The 27,222-nt window shown below is 41.2% G+C and overlaps 1 protein-coding gene across 1 annotated transcript in view; it reads left to right on the top strand.

Annotated features, from left to right (window-relative positions):
- The window catches only part of myom2b (myomesin 2b), a 95,297-nt gene that overhangs the window by 42,614 nt on the left and 25,461 nt on the right, over positions 1 to 27,222 (top strand). Inside the window, exons 10-22 of the mRNA XM_080192043.1 lie at positions 1,789 to 1,950; positions 3,766 to 3,907; positions 5,631 to 5,830; positions 8,176 to 8,229; positions 10,415 to 10,542; positions 12,757 to 12,940; positions 13,817 to 13,991; positions 14,840 to 14,961; positions 18,504 to 18,691; positions 20,704 to 20,830; positions 22,254 to 22,432; positions 23,486 to 23,600; positions 24,239 to 24,395. Coding sequence (XP_080048169.1) covers positions 1,789 to 1,950; positions 3,766 to 3,907; positions 5,631 to 5,830; positions 8,176 to 8,229; positions 10,415 to 10,542; positions 12,757 to 12,940; positions 13,817 to 13,991; positions 14,840 to 14,961; positions 18,504 to 18,691; positions 20,704 to 20,830; positions 22,254 to 22,432; positions 23,486 to 23,600; positions 24,239 to 24,395 — 1,933 coding nt within the window. The remainder of the gene's footprint in view (positions 1 to 1,788; positions 1,951 to 3,765; positions 3,908 to 5,630; positions 5,831 to 8,175; positions 8,230 to 10,414; positions 10,543 to 12,756; positions 12,941 to 13,816; positions 13,992 to 14,839; positions 14,962 to 18,503; positions 18,692 to 20,703; positions 20,831 to 22,253; positions 22,433 to 23,485; positions 23,601 to 24,238; positions 24,396 to 27,222) is intronic.

Below are 27,222 nucleotides of genomic sequence, written 5' to 3'. Positions count from 1 at the left end.
TCCTCGACCCGCTGGTGCATTGTGGCAACAGTGTGTGCCGCCCATTCACCAAAGCTCCTTTGAAAGCACCTCCAAACCTCTGAACTCTACCACCTGTAAGGACAAACGCAGCTGATGCGTGGGAACTTTATCACCTCCAAGTCATACACCATCCTGACGTGTAACAATATTAACATTCCTTCTCAGATTCAAAATGTTGCAACGAGATGAACTGAGACACTACATCCTTTCCAAGTGGAAGTATGGGATTGAAATACTTGGTGGGGACTTGTGCATTAAACCAACCAGGTGTAAATTCTGGTGGTAAAAATCTTCATTTATACTGCCTTCATAGAACAGAGTAAGTGGCTGTCCTTTGTGTCTGGGCCCTGACATCTGCTGGTTAGATGCTGAATTGCTGCATCTTTTCAGTTGCTCACGTGGAGCTCAGGATTCGACTGTTTTACAGCTTAGGTGACATGTATTTTTTAATGTAAAGTTTCTTCTGGAAATGTTTGAAAAATAATACTGATGATCAGATTGTTTCTTTTTGATTTCTGTGTTGAGCCGCTGCCTGCAGGATAATCGCAAACCAGACTTAAAGATCATGCTTTTGATCTAGCTGAAAATGGCAAACATAGGAAATCCTCCTTAGCTCCTAAACCTTTACATTATGGGCACTTGGAAGGGATAATTCCCAAATGAAACATGTCCATAGTCCAGCTCTGAGGGCGATTGCAGTATTTTACTTTATCCATTTTCTTTATAATCAGGTGTTTCTGTTTTCATGTCACTTATGTGTGAAAGTGCACGAGAGTTGTGAGCTTGCTGCCTTCCCTTCTCTGAAGAAAGTCCTTGTGGTGAACTTACTGAGGGCTGCGTCTCTTAACAGCACAGCAGAGATGAGGAGAAATCCATGTTTGAAAGTGTTTTCTTCTGTTTTAAGATTCACAAGCAGCTGTGAAGACGGTGATTCATTGAAATATATTCTTCCAGCACCATACATTGTGAAGAGGAATGCACTTCTGCCCTTTGCCCTGTGGACTCACATCATGATTGCCAGGAACAGCCAGGGTGGATTTTCATGTCCAGCGGCAAAACTGGTGTTTTCCAATCAGCCAGAAAGCAGTTATCAAAGTTTCTCAATTTCAGCTCAGCACCAATATGCAACACCAGTCTTCTGTCCAAGTGGCAACTTGAAAATCAAATCCACACACAACATGCACTCTGACATAATCTTTGCTGAAAAATGTGGAGTATCCCCTACAGTGCAGAAGGAGGCCTTTCAGCCCATCAAGTCTGTACTGAGTCTCCGAAATAGCATTTTACCCAGGGCTTATCCCCATAACCCAATATATTTACTCCACTAATCCCCCTAACTTACACACCTTGAGACACTAAGGGACAATTTAGCCTGGCTAATCCACCAAGCCTGCACGTCTTTGGCATGTGGGAGGAAACCCACGCAAACACAGGGAGAACATGCAGACTCCACACAGACAGTGACCCAAGACTGGAACTGAACCTGGATCCTTGATGCTGTGAGGCAGCAGTGCTAACCACTGTGCCGTCTGGATAATTGAAATACTGAACACTTAACTATACAGAGAGGAAAACTTACTTTGCGATCATTAAGGAGCATTGTATAATCAGATGAAATGAACCAGTTTGGTTACAGAGTACAGGGTTTTTGTTTTGAGCTGTATCAATGACATCATAAGTGCTGGAACTTAATTATCTAGGATATTTTCCTTGCAATTGTCAAAAGTCTGTAACATGCCTGATTCATGAAACATTTTGTTTCTCCAGATGTTGAGATAAAGAAATCCAAGTGGGCTGCAATGTTCTACAATGACTGCACTGCTACTTTGACCCTACCTCATCTGAATAAAGACGATGAAGGCCTGTACACATTGCGCTTGATAACAAGAGGTGGCATTTCACAGCACAGTGCATATGTATTTGTCAGAGGTACAGAATTCAGTCTTTTGCTCAACCTTCTCTGCGCAGACTGTTTTATTGGCTGCCTACAAATAGTAAATAATTTTCTCTTCTCCTCACTTTGTAGTTCCTGATTATGTATTAACTTTTGTCAAAATGGAAGGCAGACACTGAGCTTGATGATAACATGCAATGATATACACATACACCACCACCTCCCCCCACTGCACCCCCCATCCTCATACCGCCATTTCCCCCGGGAACTAATAATACCCAACCCAGTTCAAAGTTCCCTGATTTCAAAATGCCTATTTGAATTGCATGAGACAGTGATCTATTTTACTAACAGATTGAAGGCCGCTAACATGCTTGCTGGATTTGCACACTGTGTGCAAACTGCATTGATTTAGTTTTGACATTCTCATTAAGTTAGTAGATGTTGTTCAGTTCTTTCTTTCAAGCTTTAATGTCCACATTCCCCTCAAAGTGCTTCTTGAATAGTTAGAGACTGTAATTCTTGGTTGGGTTAGGAATTCTTACGCGTTAGAGTTTGTGGTATTGGTGAGAGAGCACATTATTTACATAGTGCAGATGGGCACCAGAAACATTCAGAGTACACCCATCTGGTACCTGCCTGCCCCACAGCCATTCATCAGCAGGGGATACTCCTGCATAAACAGGAGCAGGTTTGGTCCTTTCCGCCTTTGAGCAAGAAGAGTGATATGCACATGTAGAAACAAAACATGTTGCTTGACTTTGGAAGCCCAGGCTCCAAGCCTAACCTGACACTCACTGGTGGGACCCACACCTCTGCTCCTCATGAAAACCACCATTTGTCCACTCACCTGGTGTACTGACTTCCACTAATTTGCCAATGCTACGAATGCAAATGCTACAGTTGTAAAGGATAAAGCTTGCAGTCCTGTGTCCATGTGCCAAGATTTAGTTCAGCATGCAGGTAGATGCTTGAAGTGTCCTTAAAGTTTAAGTGTTACACACGCTGATGGGCAACACCTGAGGTTACAAAGGATACTTTGCCACAGGAAATACATATATTACAACCAGGTTACTCCTTGGCTTGGCTTAATTCATTTTACATTTCAAGAGGTACCAGCTTTTAAAGATGGATCAAACTGAGTGAATTGAAAGGGTACCTTCTGTTGTAGTTGGGTGCTGTGTCAAAAGTAATTGCTTTAGATTGACACCATTCATTTCTACATGCGTTCTCCAAATCATTTGCTGTAATTATGGTGCCATTGTCCAGGAATGTGGAGATCAGGTCACAAATCTGATCAGCCATGAATGGCAGAGCAGCGTTAAGAGGCCTCCGCCTGCTCCTGTTCATGTTTTTCTGTGTAAGCTCTGTAGAATCCCTGGCAAAATAGCACATTTGTTCTTTTTACAAAGTTTCTGCAAATTTCCTCCCATATTAGAAGATCCCCCTGAGAGAAATTCTACTCCGAGTGAGTAGACTAACTTCTAGTGTTTAAAATGAATTTTCTGTTTTAAATGATCGTTTGGAAAATTGTTCTGCTTATCAAATGATCAGTGCTGCGGAATAGAGCACATTTTCATGGGCCCTGGATCAGCCCAGCACAGGGCAGGTGTATGTGACTGTGCTTCTTCTGTTCCAAACTAACAATAGATCCCAAGCCCAGGCCCAGAACAGCACCCTATTTCTGCAGGCTGCATTACAGTGTCAATTGTCCATTCTCTGAAGGGATATTTTCCAGATTTGCTTGCTAGCTATTTTTGTTGCAATTCATCCTGGCTTCACAAAGAAAAAGCGTGCAAGTTGATGGGCTCATTTCCTCTCCTTATTTTATGTCCTCTTTCTCCTTGTAGATGCAGATGCTCCAGTTGTAGGAGCTCCAGGAGCCCCAATGGATGTCGCATTTCACGATGCTAACAAGGATTACGTCATCCTCACCTGGAAACCTCCAAATGTAACCAAAGAAAGTCCTGTGTTTGGATATTTTGTTGACCGGTATGATTTCCATAGTAAATATCAGTTATTTTGGCAGTAGGATGATGTCCAGTTAATGCTGCCATGTCAAAGTTGTCAAGCTCAGTGTGATTTAGTTAGCATTCATTAATTCCAAGGAGATTCACCTCATGAGCTCTTGATCACTTTTACCGTTCGGGATACTCCCTTACTTGAGCTAATGAAGTAAACTAATCAGACCTCAGCCTTTTGTCACAGAAAGAGTGGGAAAATAGGCTTTTATGAATAGATTCAGTTTAATACAGTTGGCTGGAAGGAAAAAAATGACATTGCTGGAGATTTGGATGAAGGTCATCTCTTAGCCTTTCGATTTTTTCCTGTATATTGAAGACATAACCAATGATACAAATGCGTTCATGCGTGCTTCAGCAGGAACCGGAGAAAAGTCCATCTATTAAATATAATCCTGTTCAAGCAGTCTGGTAACTTCCCTATGAAGTTCACACTGTGCTAGCCTCCATTTCTGCAGTTGAAAAGCTTCTTATAGATTTATATAGGCAGTGAGTAATAAGCAACATTTTAAATATCTGTGATATTAACGGTTCCCTGTTAGTGCAACGGGCCAGGAGATTCCCGCCGATTCATGGGGTTCACGCATGCATTCCCGCTATGACAGCATCTCCCAGCGCTGGATTTCCAACAGCATCAGCTCTGCTCCAGAAATCAACGGAGAGGCATGGAAATCATTTCCATGTTCGTTTGAATTTCATTTAAATAAGATTGGCAGGCTCAGGACTGAAATCTCCACATCCTCTAGCATCTCCCTCATCCCCCGCCAGAATGTTTCACTCCAGCGGGGATTACAGTAGCTCCCCACTTTCTGGGAATAAGCGGCCTGACCCACCTGAAGTGAAGTGGTGGGGGGGGCAATCGGGGCCCTCTGAAGGGTCAGGCGGCAGGGGCCGGTGCCCCCTCGGCATTGGCACCCATTAGTGGGGAGCTGTTGTAAAACCCGCTGGAGTGAAAACTCCTGGCAGTGGGGAGAGGCTAGCGGAAACTTCAGTCCCAGGCCCGCTGATGACACTGAAATTTGAATTTAAATATTTAAAGCAGCTCCATACCAATTTCCTCTGCTTATGACTCCGAGTGCGCTGCACTGCTAGAGCGCTGGGAGAATCACTCCCTATATGTGCCCTCAGTTTCCTCAATTTTTTATAAGTTTTCTTTTAATCCCATAACTATTTGGATGAGAGCGTGGCCTGTTCTGAAACCACCCATAATGCCCTAGTTTTCAATGCTGTTAGGAGACACATAATCCAAACCAAAAGTGAGTCCTCCATTCAAATCCTCTTCCACAGGAATGGCAACTCAGCCCCTTCCAATTCCATGTGTCCCAGATTAGGAGTTCCTTAGTGCTGAGTGTTGCTTCTTCTGCGTTCAATATCACCGCACATTGTCAAAGTTGATTGTATGCTATACGGGAGGGGGAAGAGTGGCAGTAAAGGATGGTCAGTAAGGTAATGTTGACAAATTAGTACAACTTTGCTGGTCACCAGCCAAAGAAATTCAACAGTTCTGCAGTTTTTGTGCTCGTAAAGAGTTTTTTTAAAAAATTAAGATGGCAGCACAAGAAAATATAGGCACATTTAGTATTTAGTCAGCTTAAGAAGAAATTGCATCCTAGCATTCTGGATTTGCCTCAGTGGTTTATTATCAAGTCAGTGTTCCTCACAGAATTGTATGAGCGTTACCATTCTTTTTGGAGGTGTGAAGCCGGAACTGACAATTGGGTCCAGTGCAATGACGCCCCAGTTAAGATTTGCAAGTATCCCGTGACTGGCTTGTTTGAAGGACGTTCCTATATTTTCCGTGTGCGAGCAGTGAACAAGTCTGGTATCAGCAGGCCTTCCAGAGCCACAGATGCGGTGACAGCCCTCGACCCTGCTGACTTGGCTAGGCTGCAAAGTGAGTATCTTACATTCAGAGGCACCATCAGGTAATTGCTTACGTAATTTGTTCCCAGAAAAAATATCGTTCACTTTATCAAGAAAAATGATGGAACGTTGGATATGCCCATAGTCTAAATTAAGATAATTCCATGTCCTACTTCACTTTCAGTGCTTTGTTGGTCTACATTCAGGGGTGTTTGTTGGATTATCAGCTCTTCTGAAAGGTTGTTCAACTACTGGTAGTCTTCTGGGTTAGTTTGTATGGGTGAGGCAGCAGAGGGCAACTGCCAAACATGGCACAATATCTCTCCCCGTTTGAGTTTCATCTGAGATTAAAAAGGGAGGAAAACCCAACCAGTTATTAAAGATAAAGTTTTTGCTATACACATGCAAAGAACTTGTCATTCGAATCATTCCAAGCTAAATTCATGTTTAAAGTGTAGAAAATGGGGGTACTTCAATGAGTACTAGTTTGAAGAAAATTGCATTTATAAAACTTTATTTGTTGGCAGTAAGATTCCAGGTTGGCATGGTGATGATTACAGCAGGGAGAGGTATTTACAATATTTTGTTTCTGACTCTATTATCAGAACATATGAATGTAAGGGAAGGCAGTAAAACATGATGCTAGCGACTCTTTCACTGACTTTTATTGCCATTTTCACCATTTCTTGGCAAATCTCATGATTTGTAGCTATAAATGAAGAATGTCACAGACTAGTAGAAAGAGTCCTTTATCTATTGGGAAATGGAGCTATCTTACTCGTTTCTTAAAAAAACATATTGCGTTTGGTAGTCAGGTCTGCAACGAGCAGTACCACAGTGCAAAAGAATGTCTTTATTGATCACTGACTGTACACAGTTAGAATGCTGTTCCAGTGCTCCCATTATACAAGGGCTGAAATTATTAATTTATTAAGCTGCATGGAGATGTAACCTGAGAATGCTGTCCATTTAATAAAGGCTACAACCTAAATGGTGAAACAGTGACAATTATCAAAATTCATAACTTCATTTGTAGTGAAGAAATTCTTAATCTGCTACTTAAGGGCTTCAGTTGATGGCAGGGCAGGAAAGTTGACCATGGGCTGTTCCAGAACTTAATTCAGGTAGAGGCGGGATCAGCAGGGTTTGGGTATGCCAAGCATATGTGCTTCCCACCTCCAAGCTTGCCACGAGCAAGAGCAGAAGATTCCATGCAATGGAATACCTGCTGTATCCCTAGAGAAAGAGGAGACACCTGCATTAAAAGGGAGCTGAAATGTTTCTCTTTAAAGTGAACGAAAAATTTTCAATGTCTCTTCCACACCTTGGGCAGGATTTTCTGGCCCAGCCCGCTGCCAGCTTTGTTCACCCCTGCTGAAAGTGAATGGGTTTTTGACTCGCCCACCACATCCCCTTGGTGGGACCTATGATTGTTATTCTAGAAAATCCTGGCCCGTGTGTGGGACCAGAAGAGGGGTGGGGGGGGGGGGGGGGTGTTGGTGGCGGTTGGTGAAGGTGACATGGGAGTAGGTAGCTTCTGTGAAACCCTCGAACAGAGCTATCGACAGGCTTCTTACCTTGGTCCCATTGTGCACTTCTGCCCTTATTCTACTACTGGCAGAGGAGAATCGGCTAGTTTTCTTTTGGCCCAGCTTTCTCTGTCATTCAAACGTGGTGGGGCAATCGAGCAGCTGAGCCCCCAACTTGGGGAGCATCAGGGAGGGAAAGTGATGAGGGAGGAAAGAATTTATTGGGATGTCCTGAGAGATGGAAAATGGACGTCAGGCCTTCTTCCCTGCTGTAATTCTTTTATTTTTGGACAGTTTAATGGAGGGAAGTACAACACTATGTCTCCCTATTAGAATGGCATGATACATGCAGAAGCTGCACAGTTTCATCACATTAAAAAAAATGAACACTGTACCCTTTAACAAACAGTTTAATTTGCTGCTTGGATTACTTCATTTTTATTTCAAATGTTCTTATAATGACTCTGGTTGAATTTAGTGATTCTGAATTGTGCTTTACTTTTCCATCTGTGCTCTCACATTCTCAGTGATCTTATTGTTTCAGCCTGGGTTGCCCCGAGTCAATCCCGCTCATCAGTATGCGGTGCTGATTTTGATGCCTGACTGTGATCAGGGAGTGTCAGCTCAGCCCGAGTTGAGATGTCCTGTCTCAGGATGCATTCCCTCAGCACATCCACCTGATTGGGACACCCAAAATACTTTGACACTTTTTTTAAGAAGAGAACACCAAGAAAATGATTAGCATTGTGTTGAAATCTTTTGATGTATATGTCACTTACGCTAATGATTTTCAGAGTTTTTAAAAATTCTATACTGTATAACATATTTGTGTTACTTCTTTCTTCAGCTTTCTATTTTGATGAAAGCAGACACATCATTGTAAGCCAAGATGACTTGGAAGGTAGATTCAATTCTATACATTATTGACTACAATTATTAGAACCTAGAGATTACAGAAAATATTATTGTATTATTGTGTGTATAAACATGTATATACCAAAGTAAGGGGTGTTAATTTTTTCATTCTAAATGAATCAAAGTCTCAGTGAAAGTGATGTGGAGAGGGAACTTAATGGGAGCACATTGGAGTAGGTTTTGTATGTCACTATTTTTACTTTCATTGAAGTGAAGAGAAAGAAAAGCTTGGAGATGTAAAATGGGTTGTCTACTCACTAACATTCATGGAAGGTCAAAATCTACCCCAGCGTTTGTTTATACAATGATATAATTCATAGTCATTTTCAGACTAACAATATTTGGCATTGGAAGAAGTCAGTCTGTCAACTTTCTTTATACAATACATTGGAACTCCAATGCAAGTCCAAGGTTTATTCAATGTATCACCATTAAGCTTAACCCTAGGTTAAAGATAATTGGATGGACGCCTTTGGTGCATTGGGTGGCATCCCTACCTCTGAGCCAGAAGTTCCAGGCCTGAGTCCTATTCTAGTATATGACGGCCAGAGGAAGCTGCATTCATAACACTGCCAAACAGGTTGACTATCAACCTGTAAATCCTTCCAGTACTCTTATGACAAGTCAGAGTGGGAGAGCCTTCTGGTCAGCCATGCACGATGCTGACTGGTGCCCCTAAAACTTTAGTCACTGACTTCAGGGTAAGAACCTGTTCCAAGGAAAACTAGCTGTGGAAAGCAGATATAAGCATATGCTTTGTCTGCCTCGTGCGTCTCTTGGGTCAGAAAGTCCACTATGGTTGTTGGGTTTAGCTTCTAATTAGCTTCTAAAATATCAGATTGATGTATGACTTTATTAATGTTGTGTTCAGAACTACAGTATAAAAAGCAGCAAACAACTGGTTGGCCAAATTCACATGCTTGGAATATTCTGCTTAATTTGGATGTTGTCAAGGTGACAGATAGTTGTTTCCCTGCTTTGTAGTCACTTCCTTACCCATACATTATCATATTTGTGATGTTGCAATTCATTTAAGTCATTGAATTTTAGCTTGTGATCTTTAGGTCTCTGATTTTTGGCTTAGTGAGTCATTGGACAGACACAACAAAAGGGATGTAATCTTATTAGGTCCTGTTCCATTGTCTAAGGATATTATTGATTTAGGCAGTCAACTATCTTCCATTACAAATGCCTTTGCCGGAATACCTTCCTGTGTAGCTCTTATAGTTTGCTATTTAAAATGCCAAACATCTGCTTCCTGCATGATTTGCTGAAGATGTTTAATCCTGAGTTGAGAGCTTTGGAAGAGTTACATGCATAAATACATACTACACTCTTCATCTAATTTCTTTACCCATTTTGCTATGCTGTATCTGACAACAATTTTATCATCAAGCATTCTGCCTTGGTTTTGTTAAAAGTTATGAAGCAAATATATATTTATATTGGAGAGCAATTAAGAGTCAACTACATTGCTCTGGGTCTGGAGTCACACAAAGGCCAAAGCAGGTAAAGATGGCAGATTGCCTTCCCTAACAGGGAACCAGGTGGATTTTTACATAGCATACAAGACCACAGGCCACAGACTAAGTGCTGGAAAAATGGGATTAGCATAGATAGGTGCTTGATGAATACTGCAGACACGATGGACTAAAGGGCCCCTTTCTGTGTCTAAAACTCCATGACTAACAATTGATGGTCACTAATACTGAGGCTAGCTGTCAATTCCAGATTTACTAATTAAATTTGAGCTTCTGTGGTGGGATTATGAACCCACATCCTCAGAGCATTAGCCTGGGCCTCAGGATTACTAATCCAATGACAAAACCATCATCTCCCCCTTTCCACTAGAGAGGATAAACAATGGTAAAAAGAAAGAAAAAAAGACTCTGCCCTCAACTGCACTTCCCAGGCATGCATATCCAGCCCTTGTCATTAAATAGCAATCAAGAATTGGGGGCATATGGTGGATATTTTCCTTTGTAGTTTAATTCTTCAAGTCTATGGCCAGGCCAGTAACAATAAACACAGATTGAGTCTGGGACCTGCATGATGCGTATGCTTTTGTGCTGCTTTTCAGATAGTGTTATGACCTATATATGACCTACATTTAGTATAGTGATCAAACTCAAGTAGCAGGAATACATTTGCTTTTTATTTCTATTCCATAGGGGATGTGAAACCTCCAGGCAAACCCGCAAATATCCATGTGGCTGAGACCAGCAAGAATTACATTGTACTCAGCTGGGATCCACCTGAGCCACGGGGCAGAGAACCATTGAAGTATTACATTGAAAAGGTATAAAGTATTTGATTGTGCCCAGTCTAAAGATTTTGTATCAATTTATTTTTTCGATTTTTGTCATAATATTGCTCCTGTTTTGCCAAATTTAAGTATCACAGTCAATTAAAATAAATTATACATTAACAAGTCGATCTTGTCAAACCAAATCTAGTGTTGTTTCCCATGCTCCAAGGCTGCCTGAAGCATGTTCAGTGACATTGGGTGATATTCAGAAATCCCCAGCCACTTAAAACAGGCAATTATCTGATAGTGAACCAAATTGTTTGCAATCCTGGTGTCAAATTTGACCCCAAGATGGGTTTTTGATTACACATCGACATCATTACAAAAACTGCTTAGGTTCTCCTCCATAGCATCACTTGAATGTGTCGCATCTCAGCTTATCAACTAGTAAAACAGTAATTCATTGCCTCCAGACTTGAGGATTCCAATGCACTCTTTATTGGCTTCCCACGTTCTACCCTCCGTAAACTTGAGCTCACCCAAAGCTTTGCTGTCCGCGCACAAACCCCATCACTCCTGGGCTCACTAGGTTACAACGGCTCCCAGTCAACTTCAATTTTAAACTTCTCATACTCAGTTTCAAATTTCTTCATTATCTCAATCCTCTGTATCTCTGTAATCCCCTCCAACCCTAAAACCCTCTGAGACAGCCACACCTTTCTAATTGTGGCCTCTTCAGCATCCACAATATTAATCACTCCACCTTTGGTGACCACACCTTCAGCTGCCATGGCCCAAGATCTGTAATTCTCTCCCTAAACTTCTCTACCTCTCTTTCTAGACACTCCTTAAAACCTACTTCTAAATCAACATTTATGGTCATTTGTCTTAATATCTTCTTATGTGGCTCAGTATCAAATTGGTTTGACAACATTCCTGTCAAGCACCTTCATTATGTTGGCCTTTATTAAAGGCACAACATAAATACAGGTTATTGTTGCCTTTATATGTTAATTAAAAAACTTAACACTTGTTTTTGGACAAGTGCAGTTCATTAGCCCTGAACAGAGATTTTTTTGGATGTAAGCCACTTAGGTTTTTACATCTTTAAAGGGATCACTGGAGGCTACCATATGAGAAACTGTTTTCTTTCTAACTTATCTTAATGAGGAGCCGGGGCAAGCAGGAACATAGCAAAATAAGAAATAGGAATAGGCCACTTGGACCTAGAAGGGTGCCCCATCATTCAACAAGATCATGGAGATAGATAAGGGACTTGCCCCATCTAGCTGTGCATTGGTTTTGTGTAATAAGTCTTCAGAGGCAGAAATCCCTTCACCAAAATCCCTTTAGTTACAAAACCATCAACATGTTATCAGTCAGCAGTCTACCTTCAAGAGTCCCTTGACCAGCTGACACTCTTGGTTAAATATAAGGAAACAACTCCCTGATTGGCCCACCAATTGAATCCTTAATCAGGGAGCTCTTTTAAGGCACCAAACAAGTAAACACACTCAAATTAACTTAGGGACAAATTAAAAGGGGCAGCCCCCTCCTTAATCAGGGAGTTCATATTCCAATAGACCAAAGTCAATTGCCTGATTGAAGTCATTACACTTTGTAACTCTGAGAAAGAAATAACATTTTTAAAAAGTAAGATCATAGCTGATCTGATTATAGCACAGCTCCATTTGTCTGGTGGCTTCCCGTAACCCTTGACTCCTTTATACATCAAAAAATCTGTCTAACCTAACCTAACCTAACAGACATCAAGTTTTTACAAAGATGCAAGAAAGCAGACAAGATACCGAATCTCCACACCATAACCTAACCTTGAATATGTTTACTGACTGATTCTCCACAGCTCTCTGAGGCAGAGAATTCCAAAAATTCAAGATCCTCTGAGAGAAGAAATGCCCCCTCACCTCCTTCTTAAGTGAGGGACTCCTTATTTTTAAACTGTGTTCCCTTAGTTGTTGAATCTAGAATTATCAGCACCTACCCTGTCAAGCTCCTTCAGAATTATATGTGTTTCAATAAGATCACCTCTCATTCTTTCAAACATCAATGTACACAGACCCAAGATGCTCAATGTTCCCTATAAATCAATTCCTTCAACCCAGAAAGTCACCTGGTGAATCTTCTCTGAACTGCCACCAATATAAAACTGGTAGAAACAGCAAGTCAAAAACTCTTGTCAGTAATGTATTACTCTCAGTGATTAACCAGAGACTTTCTGCAATAAAGTTCTGCTTCCTCTTTCAGACCATGGCTGGCAGCGCTTCTTGGCAAAGGGTCAATCAAGAGATTGCAGCAAGATCCCCACGTTTTGCTATATTTGACTTGGCGGAAGGAAAATCCTATGAATTCCGTGTTTATGCTGCTAACAAATTTGGCTTGAGTGAACCATCAGAGTCCACTGGCCCAGTTGTAGTCCAGGAACACATCGGTAATATTTTTGTTCAATGTCGTGTAAATTTTATTGTAGACTCACATTTCCGAGCCCTTCCTGCCAGTGGGATCTTCCGCTCTGCCCTGCGACGGGTTTCCCGGCAGCCGGATGGATGAGCCATGCAGACTGGCGTAGACAACGGCGGGACTGGAAGATCCTGCCAGCAGCCAATGGACAGCTGCCTCTGCTGCCAGAAATCTCGCTGCAGAGGGTCTGGAAATCCTCACCCTGAGTATTATAAAATAGTATGCTTTTTAATTGGAGAGAGATTACAGAGCCTGTTGCATGGAGTGATTTGTGTGTCCTGGTACATGAATCACAAAAACTTGGTGTGCAGCTACAGCAAGCAACTAGGGAGGCAAATAGAATGATGTTTATTAATGCAAAAGGAATGGAATATAAAATTTGGATCGTTTTACTGTAGCTGAAGCCTTGTTGGTATCACGTTTGGAATACTGTGTACTTTACCACATTTTCACGCGAAAAACAGGCGCGACGCAATGGTAAAATAGGGCCCTTGGTGTTGCTATGACTGGTCTAATTTAAGCTTCTGATCAGTAGTGACCATGAGATATGGATGACATGATGAGGGGATGCCATTGGAGGGAAATAAATAGCTGGGCTTTCTCTTGTTCAAGATAGTCATTATATGTCTTTTAAATGGTGTGAGTATTACCTGCCTTTTGGCAAGCCAAACATAAGTGCTGTCTGATTCCTGCTGTAGTTTGGCGTGGACTACTTGATTATCAGGAAAGTTATAAATGATGCTGACACTGATGTAAAATATTCCTTCCAATCCATCCTGGAACTATTTAAATTGCACCATCATATTGTGATTTTTTAAAAAAACTATGATTATTCTTATTTTTTTAGAGATTCCATCTCCGCCTTCTGATGTTCGAGCTGCAAGAAACACAAAGCATTCAGTTGTTGTGCATTGGATAGCTTCAAAAACTGACAAAGAATTGATTGGTTACTATGTCGATTCTTGCCTGCTCGGGACTAATGACTGGCAGCCATGCAATCATAGGCCTGTCAAATACACAAGGTCATTCTCGCAATTCCTGTCTTCAATTTGTATGAATTAAAGATAACAGTTTTAGGGTAGAAGTCCGTACATTTTGCTAAAATCTACAACCTTTATTGCAAGTTATAGTACATAAGATGTCCTCTTAAAAAGCATTAAATCATTCAGCTGAATGGCTCAGTGGGTTTATACCAGGCCTCTGCTGACTCTGGAACCTCTCTGTCCTTCATAAAATCACAGACACAGAGGAAGAATTGGGGTTTTGGACCCTTTTTACTTAGTCTTCCACATTACCAAACCTGAATTATCATCGTAAGTTAACATTGAGATCTGTGAGACTTATCAACTTCCAGCAGGTTACAAGTGGGTCCCAGCGGGGGATGGATGTCAGAGAGGTAGCTCAGACCCACAAAGGTAAGGTGAAAATTTATTTCTGTAAATTCTGAAAGGGCCACTCCACGGGTTACCTTCCTGCTGATTCTGCAATCTCTGACAGAGTGGTATCCATGATGTGGTGTTGTCAGACTTTTTAGAGTGGTATCCCCTCAGACCAAATGTTGGTATCATCACTGAGGCTGTGGCACCTGGCCCATGGGTTTTTGGCCCTTTTGCTTCAGTGTGCTTTTTCTAAAGCATTAGTTAGAAGTTCAGTAAATTTAAACAAACAGAAAAGGTTAATTAGTAACAAATGATAGAAGAGGTAAGATTTAACACCTATTAAATATTTTTTAGTTTCGATACTTCCGAGACTATAACGGAATACATCACCTCCAAAATTATATTCATAGTGACAAACTTGTGAAAGCATGTGAGTTTCTTTATCTTAACTGAAAGAATATTTCAAAGTCATTGTGTTTTCCCCTGAATAGGTTTGTTGTTCATGGGCTAAAGAATGGACATAAATATATGTTCCGTGTGAAGACAGTCAACGCTTTGGGAATCAGTGAAGTGTCCCAAGAATCGGAGCCAATTCTTGTCCAGGCAGCTCTTAGTGAGTATTCATTGACTTTCAAATAGTTTATACATTACAGAGGATGGTGGGGGAGGGGGGGCGGTGGGGGAGTGGTAGGTGGAATACAAAACACAATGCTTGAACTCATCACTAAAGCAAATAAAGAGGGGAGGTTAATTATTTGGTGTGCCCTGTCTAATAGAGTTGTGTGTATAGGATGTGTTAGGACCTTTTAAAAAGGAATAGAATTAACACTTCAAGGAGAAACATTTGCAAGGATATGGGGAAGGAATGGGATAAAACTAGATTGCCGTTGGAAAGACCAGCATAGGCAGATTATACTTCTTCTGTGCTGTTGAATTCCACGATTTTCCAATTGGAATAAACGTTTCCAATGCATTTTCTGATTTCAAAATGTTTGAAAATGCAGGCAAAGCTACCTATCATTTCTGGTGGATGGATGCCTGAAAACAAGATTTTTAAAATATCAATAACATGAACATACAGTTTGTTTGCAATCACACAGCAACCCTTAGGATAGGAAGGAAAGTGAAATAGCACCCTTGGGAAAAGAGTTGGGTAAAACACTAACAGTCTAAGGCTGGAATTCTCCAACCTTCCCCGCGGCTGGGATTCTCCAGTCTCACTGCAGTGAATGGAGATTTGGCTGAGTGCCACATTCTCTGCCCTCATTGGCAGTGGTGATGGGGAGTACAACACTGGAGATTTCCAGCCTAAGTTTATGTTATCTTGCACTTCTAGTTATACTAGACATACACTCTAGTTGCACTAGAGATATTATTAATAGCCTTGTACATGGTTTACATGTTAAGTTTTATCTCATATGAACCCATGTTTCCGTAACTTGTATTGTGGAAAACATAATAATGCCCAGAAATCACAGTTAAATTTCCCAATAAATTCTATATCCACAATCTATTTGATTTTGGGGGATTTCTCGTCAACTCTTAGGATCTGTATCCCTGTAGGATACACTGAGACTTATAGGGGGGATCTTCACCCCAAAAATTCAAAGTGCCCAACGGGTGGGAAAATGGGAGATGTTCCTGCCTGTTTTTTTGGGTGTACTAAGTAGGTTGGATTTGCGGCATTCTGTGCTCCACAGAGTCCGCTGGGAGATTCATGCTGGTAAGAGAGGTGGGGCCTAATCCTGCCCGAGAGGCTAGAATCAACCTCTCTGAGTGGGACACTGCGCATGCACCGATCTGTCAGTGGGGAGATTGGTGCATGTGCACTGGCCCCCCCATCACTGGCCTCCTGATGGCCAGCCACCCAATTGCTTCTCTGACACCCCACCCCGCCCACCCGCTGACAGACTGTGACACCTCCGGTTGATGACCTCCCCGACTCCTCACCACCCTGTTACCCTCCCTCAGGCTAATGCAGATCGCCAGTCCCCCATGACTAGCCCTGACCAACTCCCATGGCCAACCCTGACACCTCCCACTATGTCCAGCCTAACCTCCTTCCCCATTGCCAGCCCGATTTCCTTCCCCATGGCCAGCCCTCCTCCCTCCCAACCCCACCAATCCTATAGCAGAATGTACAGCAGGTTTCCCCAATCACCGATTGGCCCAGCCCCATCAGCCCCCATGCCTTGGCACTGCTGGTGTGCAGTGCCGGGGTGCCTGGTGGGCACTGAGAGAGTGACCAGGGTGCTAGGTTGGCAGATCCAAGTTGACACTGCTTAAGAGGCTACCACCTGCCTCTGATTTCCCAAGGGGCCTCAATGGCCTCTGTCCCCATCAGGGGTGATCATGCCTGGTCCCCATTGATGGGAACCAGCTTTAATCCCCACTGATGGGAACCTCTCCCAGCTGGAAGGGAAACATTAGCAAGCCTGGACAATAACATCCTGGGCTCGCTAACGATATGGTTATGATGATTTCCATATTGTAATCAGCTCGTGCTGCTATCTGGCATGAGGCTGATTACTCTTCACAAAATGGCCTGGGAAAGTCATGATCAGCTATTCCCACTACAGACACCCCACTGATATTTCTGTGCCCAATGCGCCTCTCGAGTAGTGTAACGGGCCAGGAAAGTAGTGTTCTCAGCATTGGGAAGTGATCCTCTGCTATCCTTGAAGGGTAGTTTCCATATTGAGGAGGGAATCAGTAAAATTGAATGGAGAATGATAAAAATCCTGAAGAGACAGGTAGCAACACTGAGTGCTCAGAAAATGTTGGTCTAGGAGATGGAAATGTCTTTTTTTGTCATATTTTTTCTAATGTAATTTTAGAAAATAGAATCCATCAGTATTATTCTGACATTTTTTGCATTTGAATATGCTGGTAAAATTGGCCCAGTCTTGACGTCCTTCAAATTAGAAGCCAAGTCCTTATTTTAATTTTATAAAAGTATTAATGTCCCCTCTTCCATATTATGAATGATTTCCTGACATAAGTCAGAGAAATGATCTTGTCAACTTTAGTGAATTATAGCTGAAGAGTATTCAAACTATCAATGGTATAGTGTACAATTTATCTTGGCTGTTAATGGCTGAAAGCTTGGATTATTCATATATCTTTCTACAGTCATTTACTTTAATGGAAGTATTAACTTAAGTGGATTAACATCTTCAGTAAGACAGCGGATGGGAATATGATGTGAAAATATTAATGGCTGCTATTTTGGCCAGAAACATGATTAGCTGCCATTGAATCTTCTCTTTTAATTATAATGGATATTTATTCATTGCTGTATCTAAATGACTTTTTTTATGTAACCATTTTAGGAGGAGGTATTCCTCATGGTAGGTATTGGAGCATGTGTGAAACAATCAATCACATTTATTTTTGGCTAACAACACCGTTAAAAAGCAATTTTTTTCTTTAATGGATCAACATATTAATATTCCCAATATGCCACCAGTATATGAACACAATTTAATATTCACTCCCTATTAAGCCTACAGCACCTGTGCTCTAATCACAGAACAACTCATTTTGAATGCTCACAGGCAGGGTGATGATTGAACTCAGATCCAACGTTTTGTGGTGAAATAGTTATTAATTACAGTTATTTAATGCTTCATAAATGTCAATTATCTGTATAATCTACACTGATTGGTGTACTCAGATGTGTAGCTGTTATGTTTTAGGAAACAGTTGAAAGATTATCCCAGAAGGTGGAGCCCTCACACTACATAGGCTGCAAAGTGTAATTTAAAAGCGACTTTTTAGAATTACTCATTAATCTTCCTTAAAGCTAACAGGGATCCAATGTTTCATTCTCCTGACATTTAAAGGCGACACAGGCACTTGTGGGTAGATCAGTACTTGGCCCTTTTTACAGGGTGATAATGTACAGTCAACAGTATGACTTAAGCCTACCAGTTATGTGAGGATATTCTGAAAGTCTAATATAAATTATACAAGATTACATATCTAGTATGTTTGGCATATTCAAAATGTATTAATTCTCTTCTACTGGCCATTTATATCATAATTTCAGCCAAGAAAGGACTGACTTTTTTCTTGAAGTCTTTCGGACTAACAAGACGGTACCTTCAATTCTGGACTCAGGAATTACCTTTTGCGTTCTTTATCTTCCCACAGCTGCCCCGTCATCACCCTATGGGATAACTCTCCTTGACTGCACAAATAACTCCATGACACTGGGTTGGAAAGTACCACGATTCACTGGTGGCTCAGATATCATTGGATACTACATGGATCATCGTGAAGTCACTGACCTACACTGGCATGAAAGCAATGTCAAACAAATCTCTGGAAGAGTTCACAAAGTGAGTGTTATGCTTAATATTTATACAAGAACATAAGAAATAGGAGCAGGAGTAGGCCATCTAGCCCTTCGAGCCTGCCCCACCATTCAATAAGATCATGGCTGATCTGTCGTGGCTCACGACAGATACAAAATACAAATACAAAATACAAAGATAAACAATATCCTTACAAACATGAAGAGCTTCCCTTTGTTTCCAATAGCCAGTCACCAAATGTAGAAGATCGTAAACCTGGTAGTAAATCACACAAAATGGAACTTTTGAAACATACATGTTGGAGTTAAGGATCTATGTTATTCTTTCCTGTTAGAGTCTGCCACTCTGGTATTTAAAACACGCTAAAACTATCTTATCAGCAGCACGTTTCCCTGGGTTCGTACAGTGATTGAAAACTGCAATCAGTAAGCATTATACACACACAATGGAGCATATCTGGCTTTCCTGTCATTTTAAATGAATGGTATGAGAATTGACCAGCTCCAATACAGATGTATGATCTTGTTTCTGTATTCCTCCCAGGTGATGTAAAGGGAGTGAAGGTGAAAGTTTATCCCTCATATAGGTACTTTATTATTACGCACTTCCTCTAGTGTTGTGCCTGACAGGATCAACACAACTACCGGCCCATTTATAGCCAACCAGGCTAAAATTCAACTTCTGTAAAGCCCAAAATGGACAGTAGTGAATTTACTGGATATATTCACTCAATCTGATCTTTTACCTTTTATTGAAGTAATTGGAAAGGCTATTGAATGAATTTTATAACATAATGCCAATCCATTACTGCCAGATTTGTGTCTCTGCCTCGCAATTGAATTTTACCCTCCTTCACTTGTGAGAAAGCAAATTACTCATTTTGACCTTCCTATATGTGGTGCCAATGTCCCACACTGTAAACATTGGGAAAGGTTAAAGTCAGTCAGTAATCTGACTCACGTCATTCAAAGCTGTAGACGGGCAAATATGTTGTACAGTGCACTTTGAAGCAAAACAGTGGGGCGCATTTTCCTGGCCTTTCTGTGTTTGGACACTGGACAAGCACATCCTCCATCTATCTAAGTCCAGGTTCACCTGAATTAATGAGCCAGCTGATTATCATAGTTTTATCTGAGATCTGCAGGCCTTTGGGAACCAGAACCAAAACATAGCTGCAGGTTACAGCCTGTTATTTGGTGAACTCCAGTCAAAGGCCTAAAATTTCAAAACAGCCTGAAAAAAATACAACCCACTACATTCTGTCTCCAGCAGAGCCCCGAATAAAATGTTCATGGGAGTATTGGCAAAATGCCCAATATCATCTCACCGCTGAGAAGAAAAAAAAATTGAGAGTCAGACATTGATAGTCAAATTCAGATCCTGCTTTACTATAGATGCCTTAGAGACCCCGGGCAATGTGAGTGAGGCAGAGCTCTACTCCTTCCTCCTTTCCTTTGCACCCAGGAAGCTTAGCCCCACTATCTCAATGTAGTTGAGCCATTTGCAGATTGGTGTTCTGTAGCCTCTGAAGTTGAGGGTGTTTGAGCTTACATTCCCGCCAATTCCTTACAGCTTTCACTGGTATATTTAATCTTTCTGAGAGCAGGATGTTCCTGTTATGGCACACATTCTGATGAAGGTCTTTTAGACGATCTCATCTCATCCTTCCAGATTACAAACAGCATTATCTCGTTACAGCACCCAACCAAGTCCGATATTCTGGAATCATTATTCTTCCTGATAATTACACATTGCAGTTATTGGACACCCTCTGTGTAAAGAAAAACTTAGCAATGTCTGCCCTAAAATTGCCTTTGCCAACTCTCAACATGTGCCCTCAAGCGCTGTCTTGGGTTGACTTTTTATGGCGGACAGTTTCAAAAATCCCTGTCTAAATTGATCATTGATTTGTTTGAAAAATGCAATATTTACACGATGGCATAAATTTCTTTTTGAATTGTTCGAAGTTTTCTGCTACGGTCTATGATGATAGCTATATTGATAGATTCTTTCTTTCTTTTGCTGTCCCTTGAAAGGTGGAAAATCTGAAAGAAGGCTCTTTCTATGAGTTTAAAGTCAGTGCTGTGAATTTGGGTGGTGTTGGCATCCCTTCAGAATCCAGCCGGGCTTTCAAATGCGAAGCATGGACTATGTCAGAACCAGGTAATAGAATTGCCAATAGTATATCACTGTTAACACAACCCCCTCATAACATAGACTAGCTGAGAGGAGGAGTACCTATTTTGCAAGATTAATGTGTTATCTTTAATGATCTGGGGCTCAAAATGTCTGGGCTTGGAAAGGTGGAAAGCCTAATTTCAATCTGGGACCGGGAAGACAAGAAGTTGGTGATGAAAGCTAGTTGGGCTAGGGTTTGCCCTATTCAAATGTGTACTTGAGCTAATTTTGGATTTCTGCTTTTGCCCCTTTGAGAAGCCTCAGTGGAATAAATGTGAGCTGAGTCTTAGGCCTCCAGAAGGCCCAAAACCTGATCTAGGTTGAGACAATTGATTCTGGAGAAGATTGATTATCTTGCCTGGAAGTAAGATGGAACTTGACCCTTCAAACAATGTTGAATATTTTCTTGGGCCCTTGGAGGATCTCGGGCAAAATGGCTGTGGGTTGTTTAGCCTTATAGGCGAGGACTGGGGCTGATGACATGCCCTTGGCAGTGGTGGTTTGCTCCATACATGCGAATGATCTTGGGGACTGTAAGCATGGTATTGGCTTGGGGCTAGAGTGGGTGGATTTCACTCTCTAGCAATTACAGTGGTGGAGTGATTCTCCTGGAATTATTGAGCCATTCAAATTCTGCATGAATACCCAATTAGTATAGTTTTGAAGCAGGAGTGGCAGCTACTATTTTTTATAGACTGTTGTTAATCATTCCAGGCTTATAGGCACATTTAGAGGCACTTTGATGAGCTTTCACACATTAAAGAACAGTCTGGCTACATTTACAATGTGCTGAAACCAAAACCTTGATTTGCATATTTTTAATTGGCCAATAAAAGGATAGGTTCCAGCCACTGAATTTTTTTTTAATGTTTGCTTCCACTTCCAAAATTTTTGGCAAAAAAAACACTCAAAATAAAAATTCCAAGGAATGGAGAACTGTGACAGAAAAAGTGATTTTTCTAAAATCAGTTATTTAGCAGCTGAGATATTTTTGCAGCAAGAACCATCAATATCACTGCCAAGCTGTCCCTAAACCTATACTTCTTTTAACTCTGAATAATTCCAGAATTTGTGACACAGAGTGTTTTTCTTACTTTCTATGTTTTTTCAGAGCAGCATGGTGGCACAGTAGTTAGTACTGGTGCCTCGCAGTGCCAGGCACCCAGGTTTGATTCCCGGCTTGGCTCACTGTCTGTGCGGAGTCTGCACGTTCTCCCTGTGTCTGCATGGGTTTCCTCCCACAATCTGAAAGACGTGCTGGCTAAGTGCATTGACCATGCTAAATTTGCCCTCAGTGTACCCAAACAGGCGTCGGACTATGGGGATTTTCACAGTAACTTCATTGCAGTGTTAATGTAAGCCTACTTGTGACACTGATAAATAAACTTCTAAATTTGAAACTTTTCAGGTCCTCCTTATGACATGACATTCTGTGAAATAAGAAGCAACTCTCTGGTGATCCTGTGGAAGGCGCCAATTTACACCGGCAGTAGTCCTGTCTCTGGCTATACTGTGGATATCTGTGAAACAAGTTCCGAGGAATGGAGAACTGTGACAGAAAAAGCGGTATCCACCCGGTACCTGAAGGTTAGGATGAATCGTTCGTGCTATAATGTTAAATAAATCAATTTACTTTGATGTTAAAATATTTAGATTTCATCTGGAGTATTAGAATTAACCTTAGCGCCACTGACTCAAAATGGTTTCTACGTTTGATCCTACATCAGTTGATCCATATGTGACTGTTATAACCCAACTGGACCAGGTTTGGCCATGATGGTTAGCATATTTATATAGTGTGCAAAGTGTGTTCTGTGTATTCATACCCGAAGAATGGTCACCTGGGTGGACTATCACAGTGGCTGCCAGCGTGGGAACTGTATGTTCGCACGAATCAGATTCAGAGAAGAAAGGGAAAAAAAATGGAGGGATTAAATCATTATTGATGAACAAGCCTCTCTTCATAATTTTGAAATGTACACTTCATCTAATATTCATTTTTATTTTTTAAATTAATACTTCATTCATGTAGCCAGAGGCCGGAGGCGATAGCTTTGTGGTATTATCGCTGGACTATTAATCCAGAAGCTCAGCTAATGTTCTGGTGACCTGGGTTCGAATCCCACCACAGCAGATGGTGGAATTTGAATTCAATTTAAAAAAATCTGGAATTAAGAATCTACTGATGACCCTGAAACCATTGTCAATTGTCAGATAAACCCATCTGGTTCACTAATGTCCTTTAGGGAAGGAAATCTGCCGTCCTTACCTGGTATGGACTACATGTGACTCCCGAGCCACAGCAATGTGATTGACTCACAATTGCCCTCTAAACAAGGGCAATTAGGGATGGGCAATAAATGCTGGCCAGCCAGTGACACCCAGGTCTCATGAATGAATAAAAAAAAACACATTTCCATCAAGCGTGAATACAAGCATGATTTGTCCTTTGTTAAAAATTAAGCATTGCAACTGGGATCAGTTAATAGTGGAGACCAAACTCCTCTGCAAGACTCATATACACACATCCACTTCTTGAAGGAATTAACTCCAAGGGAATTAGCCGCATTTAATAGAAGTAACCAGCAAATGTTTGTCCATTCTGTTTGATTATTTGGTTTTATTTTGTTATCTTTACAGGTTACTAAGTTAGAGGAGGGACACAGTTATATTTTTAGAGTCCATGCAGTGAATGCAGCCGGTCAGGGCAGACCCTCTGAACCTTCTGAACCTGTCCTCATTCAAGTTAAGCCAGGTAAATAATGAGCTAGCACTTGTAACTGAAAGGGCTGGGTAAAAGGTCATTTGTAACATGGTATCGCAGCATGACTGCAGGAAATGTGTTATTGAAGTAATCATTTGTCTTCCGTTAAGAAGGAAAGAAACTAGAGAGAGTGTTCTTGGCTCAAAACACTCTCCATGCTTAGAGTCTTGCCAGAAACTGATTCAATGCTATTGCAAAAGAGGATATGTTGTAAATGAGGGTGGAGGATGGAGGGGATGGGGGGAGGAGAGGGATGGTGGAAGCGGAAAGGGGTGGCAAGCAATCAAGTTCTGCTCTTCAGTTGCCGGACACTAGAAAGCCATGCCATGAACTGGGAAATCTGCAGGTTTGAAACATGGCTTTGTGGGGTAGGACAGCACTGACTTGTTTGAAGCCATGACCCTCACTTTACACTGCATGTAATGTGCGACAACTGTGATTACTAACATCACCCAAAATGTTTGTATAATGGCAGATTCATGGACATAGTTCAAATGTCTCATGACATGTTGTCTTTTAGAAAATGGGATTGCATTTTGAACATAAAATACTCCCCCTGAGCAATTTTTAACTATATATGCAGGCTATTAATATTGCATCTGTTTCTTACTCTCGATTTAACCTTTAAGGAACCAAGGAAATTACTGCTGGTGTCGATGCGGAAGGAAATATTTACTTGAACTTTGAGTGCCATGAAATGACGGATGTCTCCCAGTTTGCCTGGGGAAAGTCTTATGAAGAGATAACTGACTTCTCAAAGGTCCATATTGAAACAGAGGGTGACAAGTAGGTAGTTTTGTATATTTTTAGTTACATTAAGTCCAGGGTGTTTTCCATAGACTCCGAGAACTAATGGTTTTCGTATTGTGTTGCAGTTCTATTTTATTCTAGAGTGAGCCTGATAAGGGTTGAGCTTGCTCAGGGCTTATGATGCACCTATATGTTGCAATACTAAATTATACACAGTAGAAAGGCCAAAAATTTGTTCCATCCTACCAGTGGGTCCATGTCTATTGCAGCCAAAGACTTAGTCTACACCCCAGGAAAGCTCAGAAATCCTGGCTCATTAGAAAAGAGATGGGGATCTGGTATAATGTGCCTCTGTTCTGCTTTGTGTGTGCTCTTGTTTAATGAGAGTTCCCAGGGCAGAAGTCAGAACAATCGGCCTTCTTTCTTTGGAGAAGAGCGAAGAGTAACAAACTCGTAATGCAGATATTACTATATTGTAGAGGATCTCCAATTTTTTTAAAAATTGATTTCTATATAGTTTTAAATGGCTGAATTGGCTTAAATCTTAGTTATTTTGTTAGCTTGCTGTGAATCTCTGATCTCTCTAAGCGTTCCCTTTATGATTGTAATTTGAAATGGAAAAGATTTTTGTTACCAGGTGGTTAAGCATGGACACTTCAATCTGAAAATAGCTCTGAAGAAGCATGGGCCAGACTTGAAACGTTGGTTCTATTCTCTCTCCACAGATGCTGTCAGACCTGCTGAGGTTTTCAGCATTTTCTGTTTTTGTTTCAATGTGATACTTCCTAGGGAGGTTAGGGAGAGACAGATAGAAGTGGGATGGAATGGAGCAACCCCTCGCCTACCTGCAGTGTTAGAAGTCCTCAGGTCAAGCAACGGTAAATTTTCATTGCGAGTACACTCATTGTTGGCAGCACAAGAGGGGAAGGGATTCCACCACAATCATTTGCCAACATGATACCCACTGTCTTGTATGGCTTAGTGAGGGAGAGAACTGAAAAGTCGAGTTCTTGCTTCCGTCTGTTTCAGCAATGTTGAAAGAGCCAAAAGCAATCTGAGAAGGTTCAAGAAAACCCCTCCTCACAGTCCGAACAACACTGACTGCCCTGACATTCAATATTACTAACAGCCCAAACATATTCCTCATGCATATTATTATAACGTACCTACCTATTGTCAACCGAGTGTATTGTGGATACGCCTCTGAAAAGACCTGAAGGGACCACATTAATTCTCTCCCTAGCACCAAACATTTTGAGACCGCTCTATCAAGTATCAAATTATAGACTTCTGTTAATTGTGTTTAAGCCATGGCAATGGGTCAGATGAGTAGGTAATCGTTCTTCGTTGTTACCTTAAGATAACCTAGTGAATACTGGGGAAAGAAACATGAATATCATGTATTGCAAGCCAATGTCTATCAAGATATGAAGGTTTTTCACGGTTTAATTGCTTGACTTCTTCAAAAATAACTGGTGATATCAACAGAAATCAGTTGGATAAAATATGTTGGGCTGGCTGCCAGTTCCAACGCCAGCTGACATTTATACAGTGTCTTTCCTGTGGTAAGATGTACTAAAGCAATTGATAGGCATGCAATAGGACACATATTGACACCATAGTAATATGCTTGAGGAATATGCTTGGGCTATTAATAATATTACATGTCAGAGCCATCTCTGAATCTTGGACAACCAGTGTTAGGACTGTGAGATGGGGTTGTTCTTGAACCTTCTCAGATTGCTTTTGACTCTTCCAACATTGCTGAAACAGACGGAAGCAAGAACTCAACTTTTTAGTTCTTTCCCTCTCTGAGCCATACAAGACACTGGGCATCATAGTGGCAAATGATTGCGGTGAAATCCCTTCCCCTCCTTGTGCTGCCAGTGATGAGTGTGCTTGCCATGAAAATTTATATGGCAACTTAATCAATGAGCTAAGTGTTAAAGGAACATCTTAAATGACCAATGAGGAGAGGTTTAATAAGGGAATTCCAGAATATGGTGTCTAGATGACTGAAGACACAGTCAGCAATGGCGGGAAGGAAGAAGTGGGGACTATCTAAGCCCTGAATGACAGAGTTCTTTGTGAAGTGCTCCTTTGTTTACCAGTAGGTTTTTCCTATTCCTGTATCTGGATGCATTGTTACCGGGGAGCACATAGGTGAAAATCAGTCAAGAATGATTGCACTTCGGAATGACAGATTGCATCATTTTCCATTCAATTTAAATCTATGGACAGAATATCAGATCTAGTCCCTGACTCATTTTGATGTGCCCAGGGAAGATAAGGAGCTCAGGGTATGGGAATGGAAAAACAAGCAACATGAATTATGCATATGCAACTCTGTTATATAGAACCTGACTGAACTATAGCTTTGATGAATTATAAATTATGAATGAATCCAACAGTGGTTTATCATATAGAAAAATGTTATAATCCTTATTAGCATCTGGATTGAAAGAATACATATTGGGCATCCGAGATCAATTTACAATGACAGAGGTCACAAGGGGAAGAAGATTTAGGACTGATATGAGGAGGAACTTCTTTACACAAAGAGTTGTGAATCTGTGGAATTCCTTGCCCAGTGAAGCAGTTTAGGCTATCTCATTGAATGTCTTTAATAGAAAGATTTTTGAACAGTAAAGGAATTAACGGTTATGGTGGAGCTGAGTCCATGAAAAGATCAGCCATGACCTTATTGAATTGCGAAGCAGGCTCGAGGGGCCAGATGGCCTACTCCTGCTCCTAATTCTCATGTTCTGATATCAGTTGTTAGAGCTGGGCTGTGCGATCTCACTGAAGCAATGGAATCAGCTTGTAAGAGGGACAGCCTGCTCATGGAAGCAGACATCAAAAA

The sequence above is a fragment of the Carcharhinus amblyrhynchos genome, chromosome 7, assembly GCF_965287045.1.
Source record: "Carcharhinus amblyrhynchos chromosome 7, sCarAmb.v2.hapA, whole genome shotgun sequence".
In the NCBI taxonomy this organism is placed as follows: Eukaryota; Metazoa; Chordata; class Chondrichthyes; order Carcharhiniformes; family Carcharhinidae; genus Carcharhinus; species Carcharhinus amblyrhynchos.
This window is presented reverse-complemented; position numbering and strand designations above follow the sequence as displayed.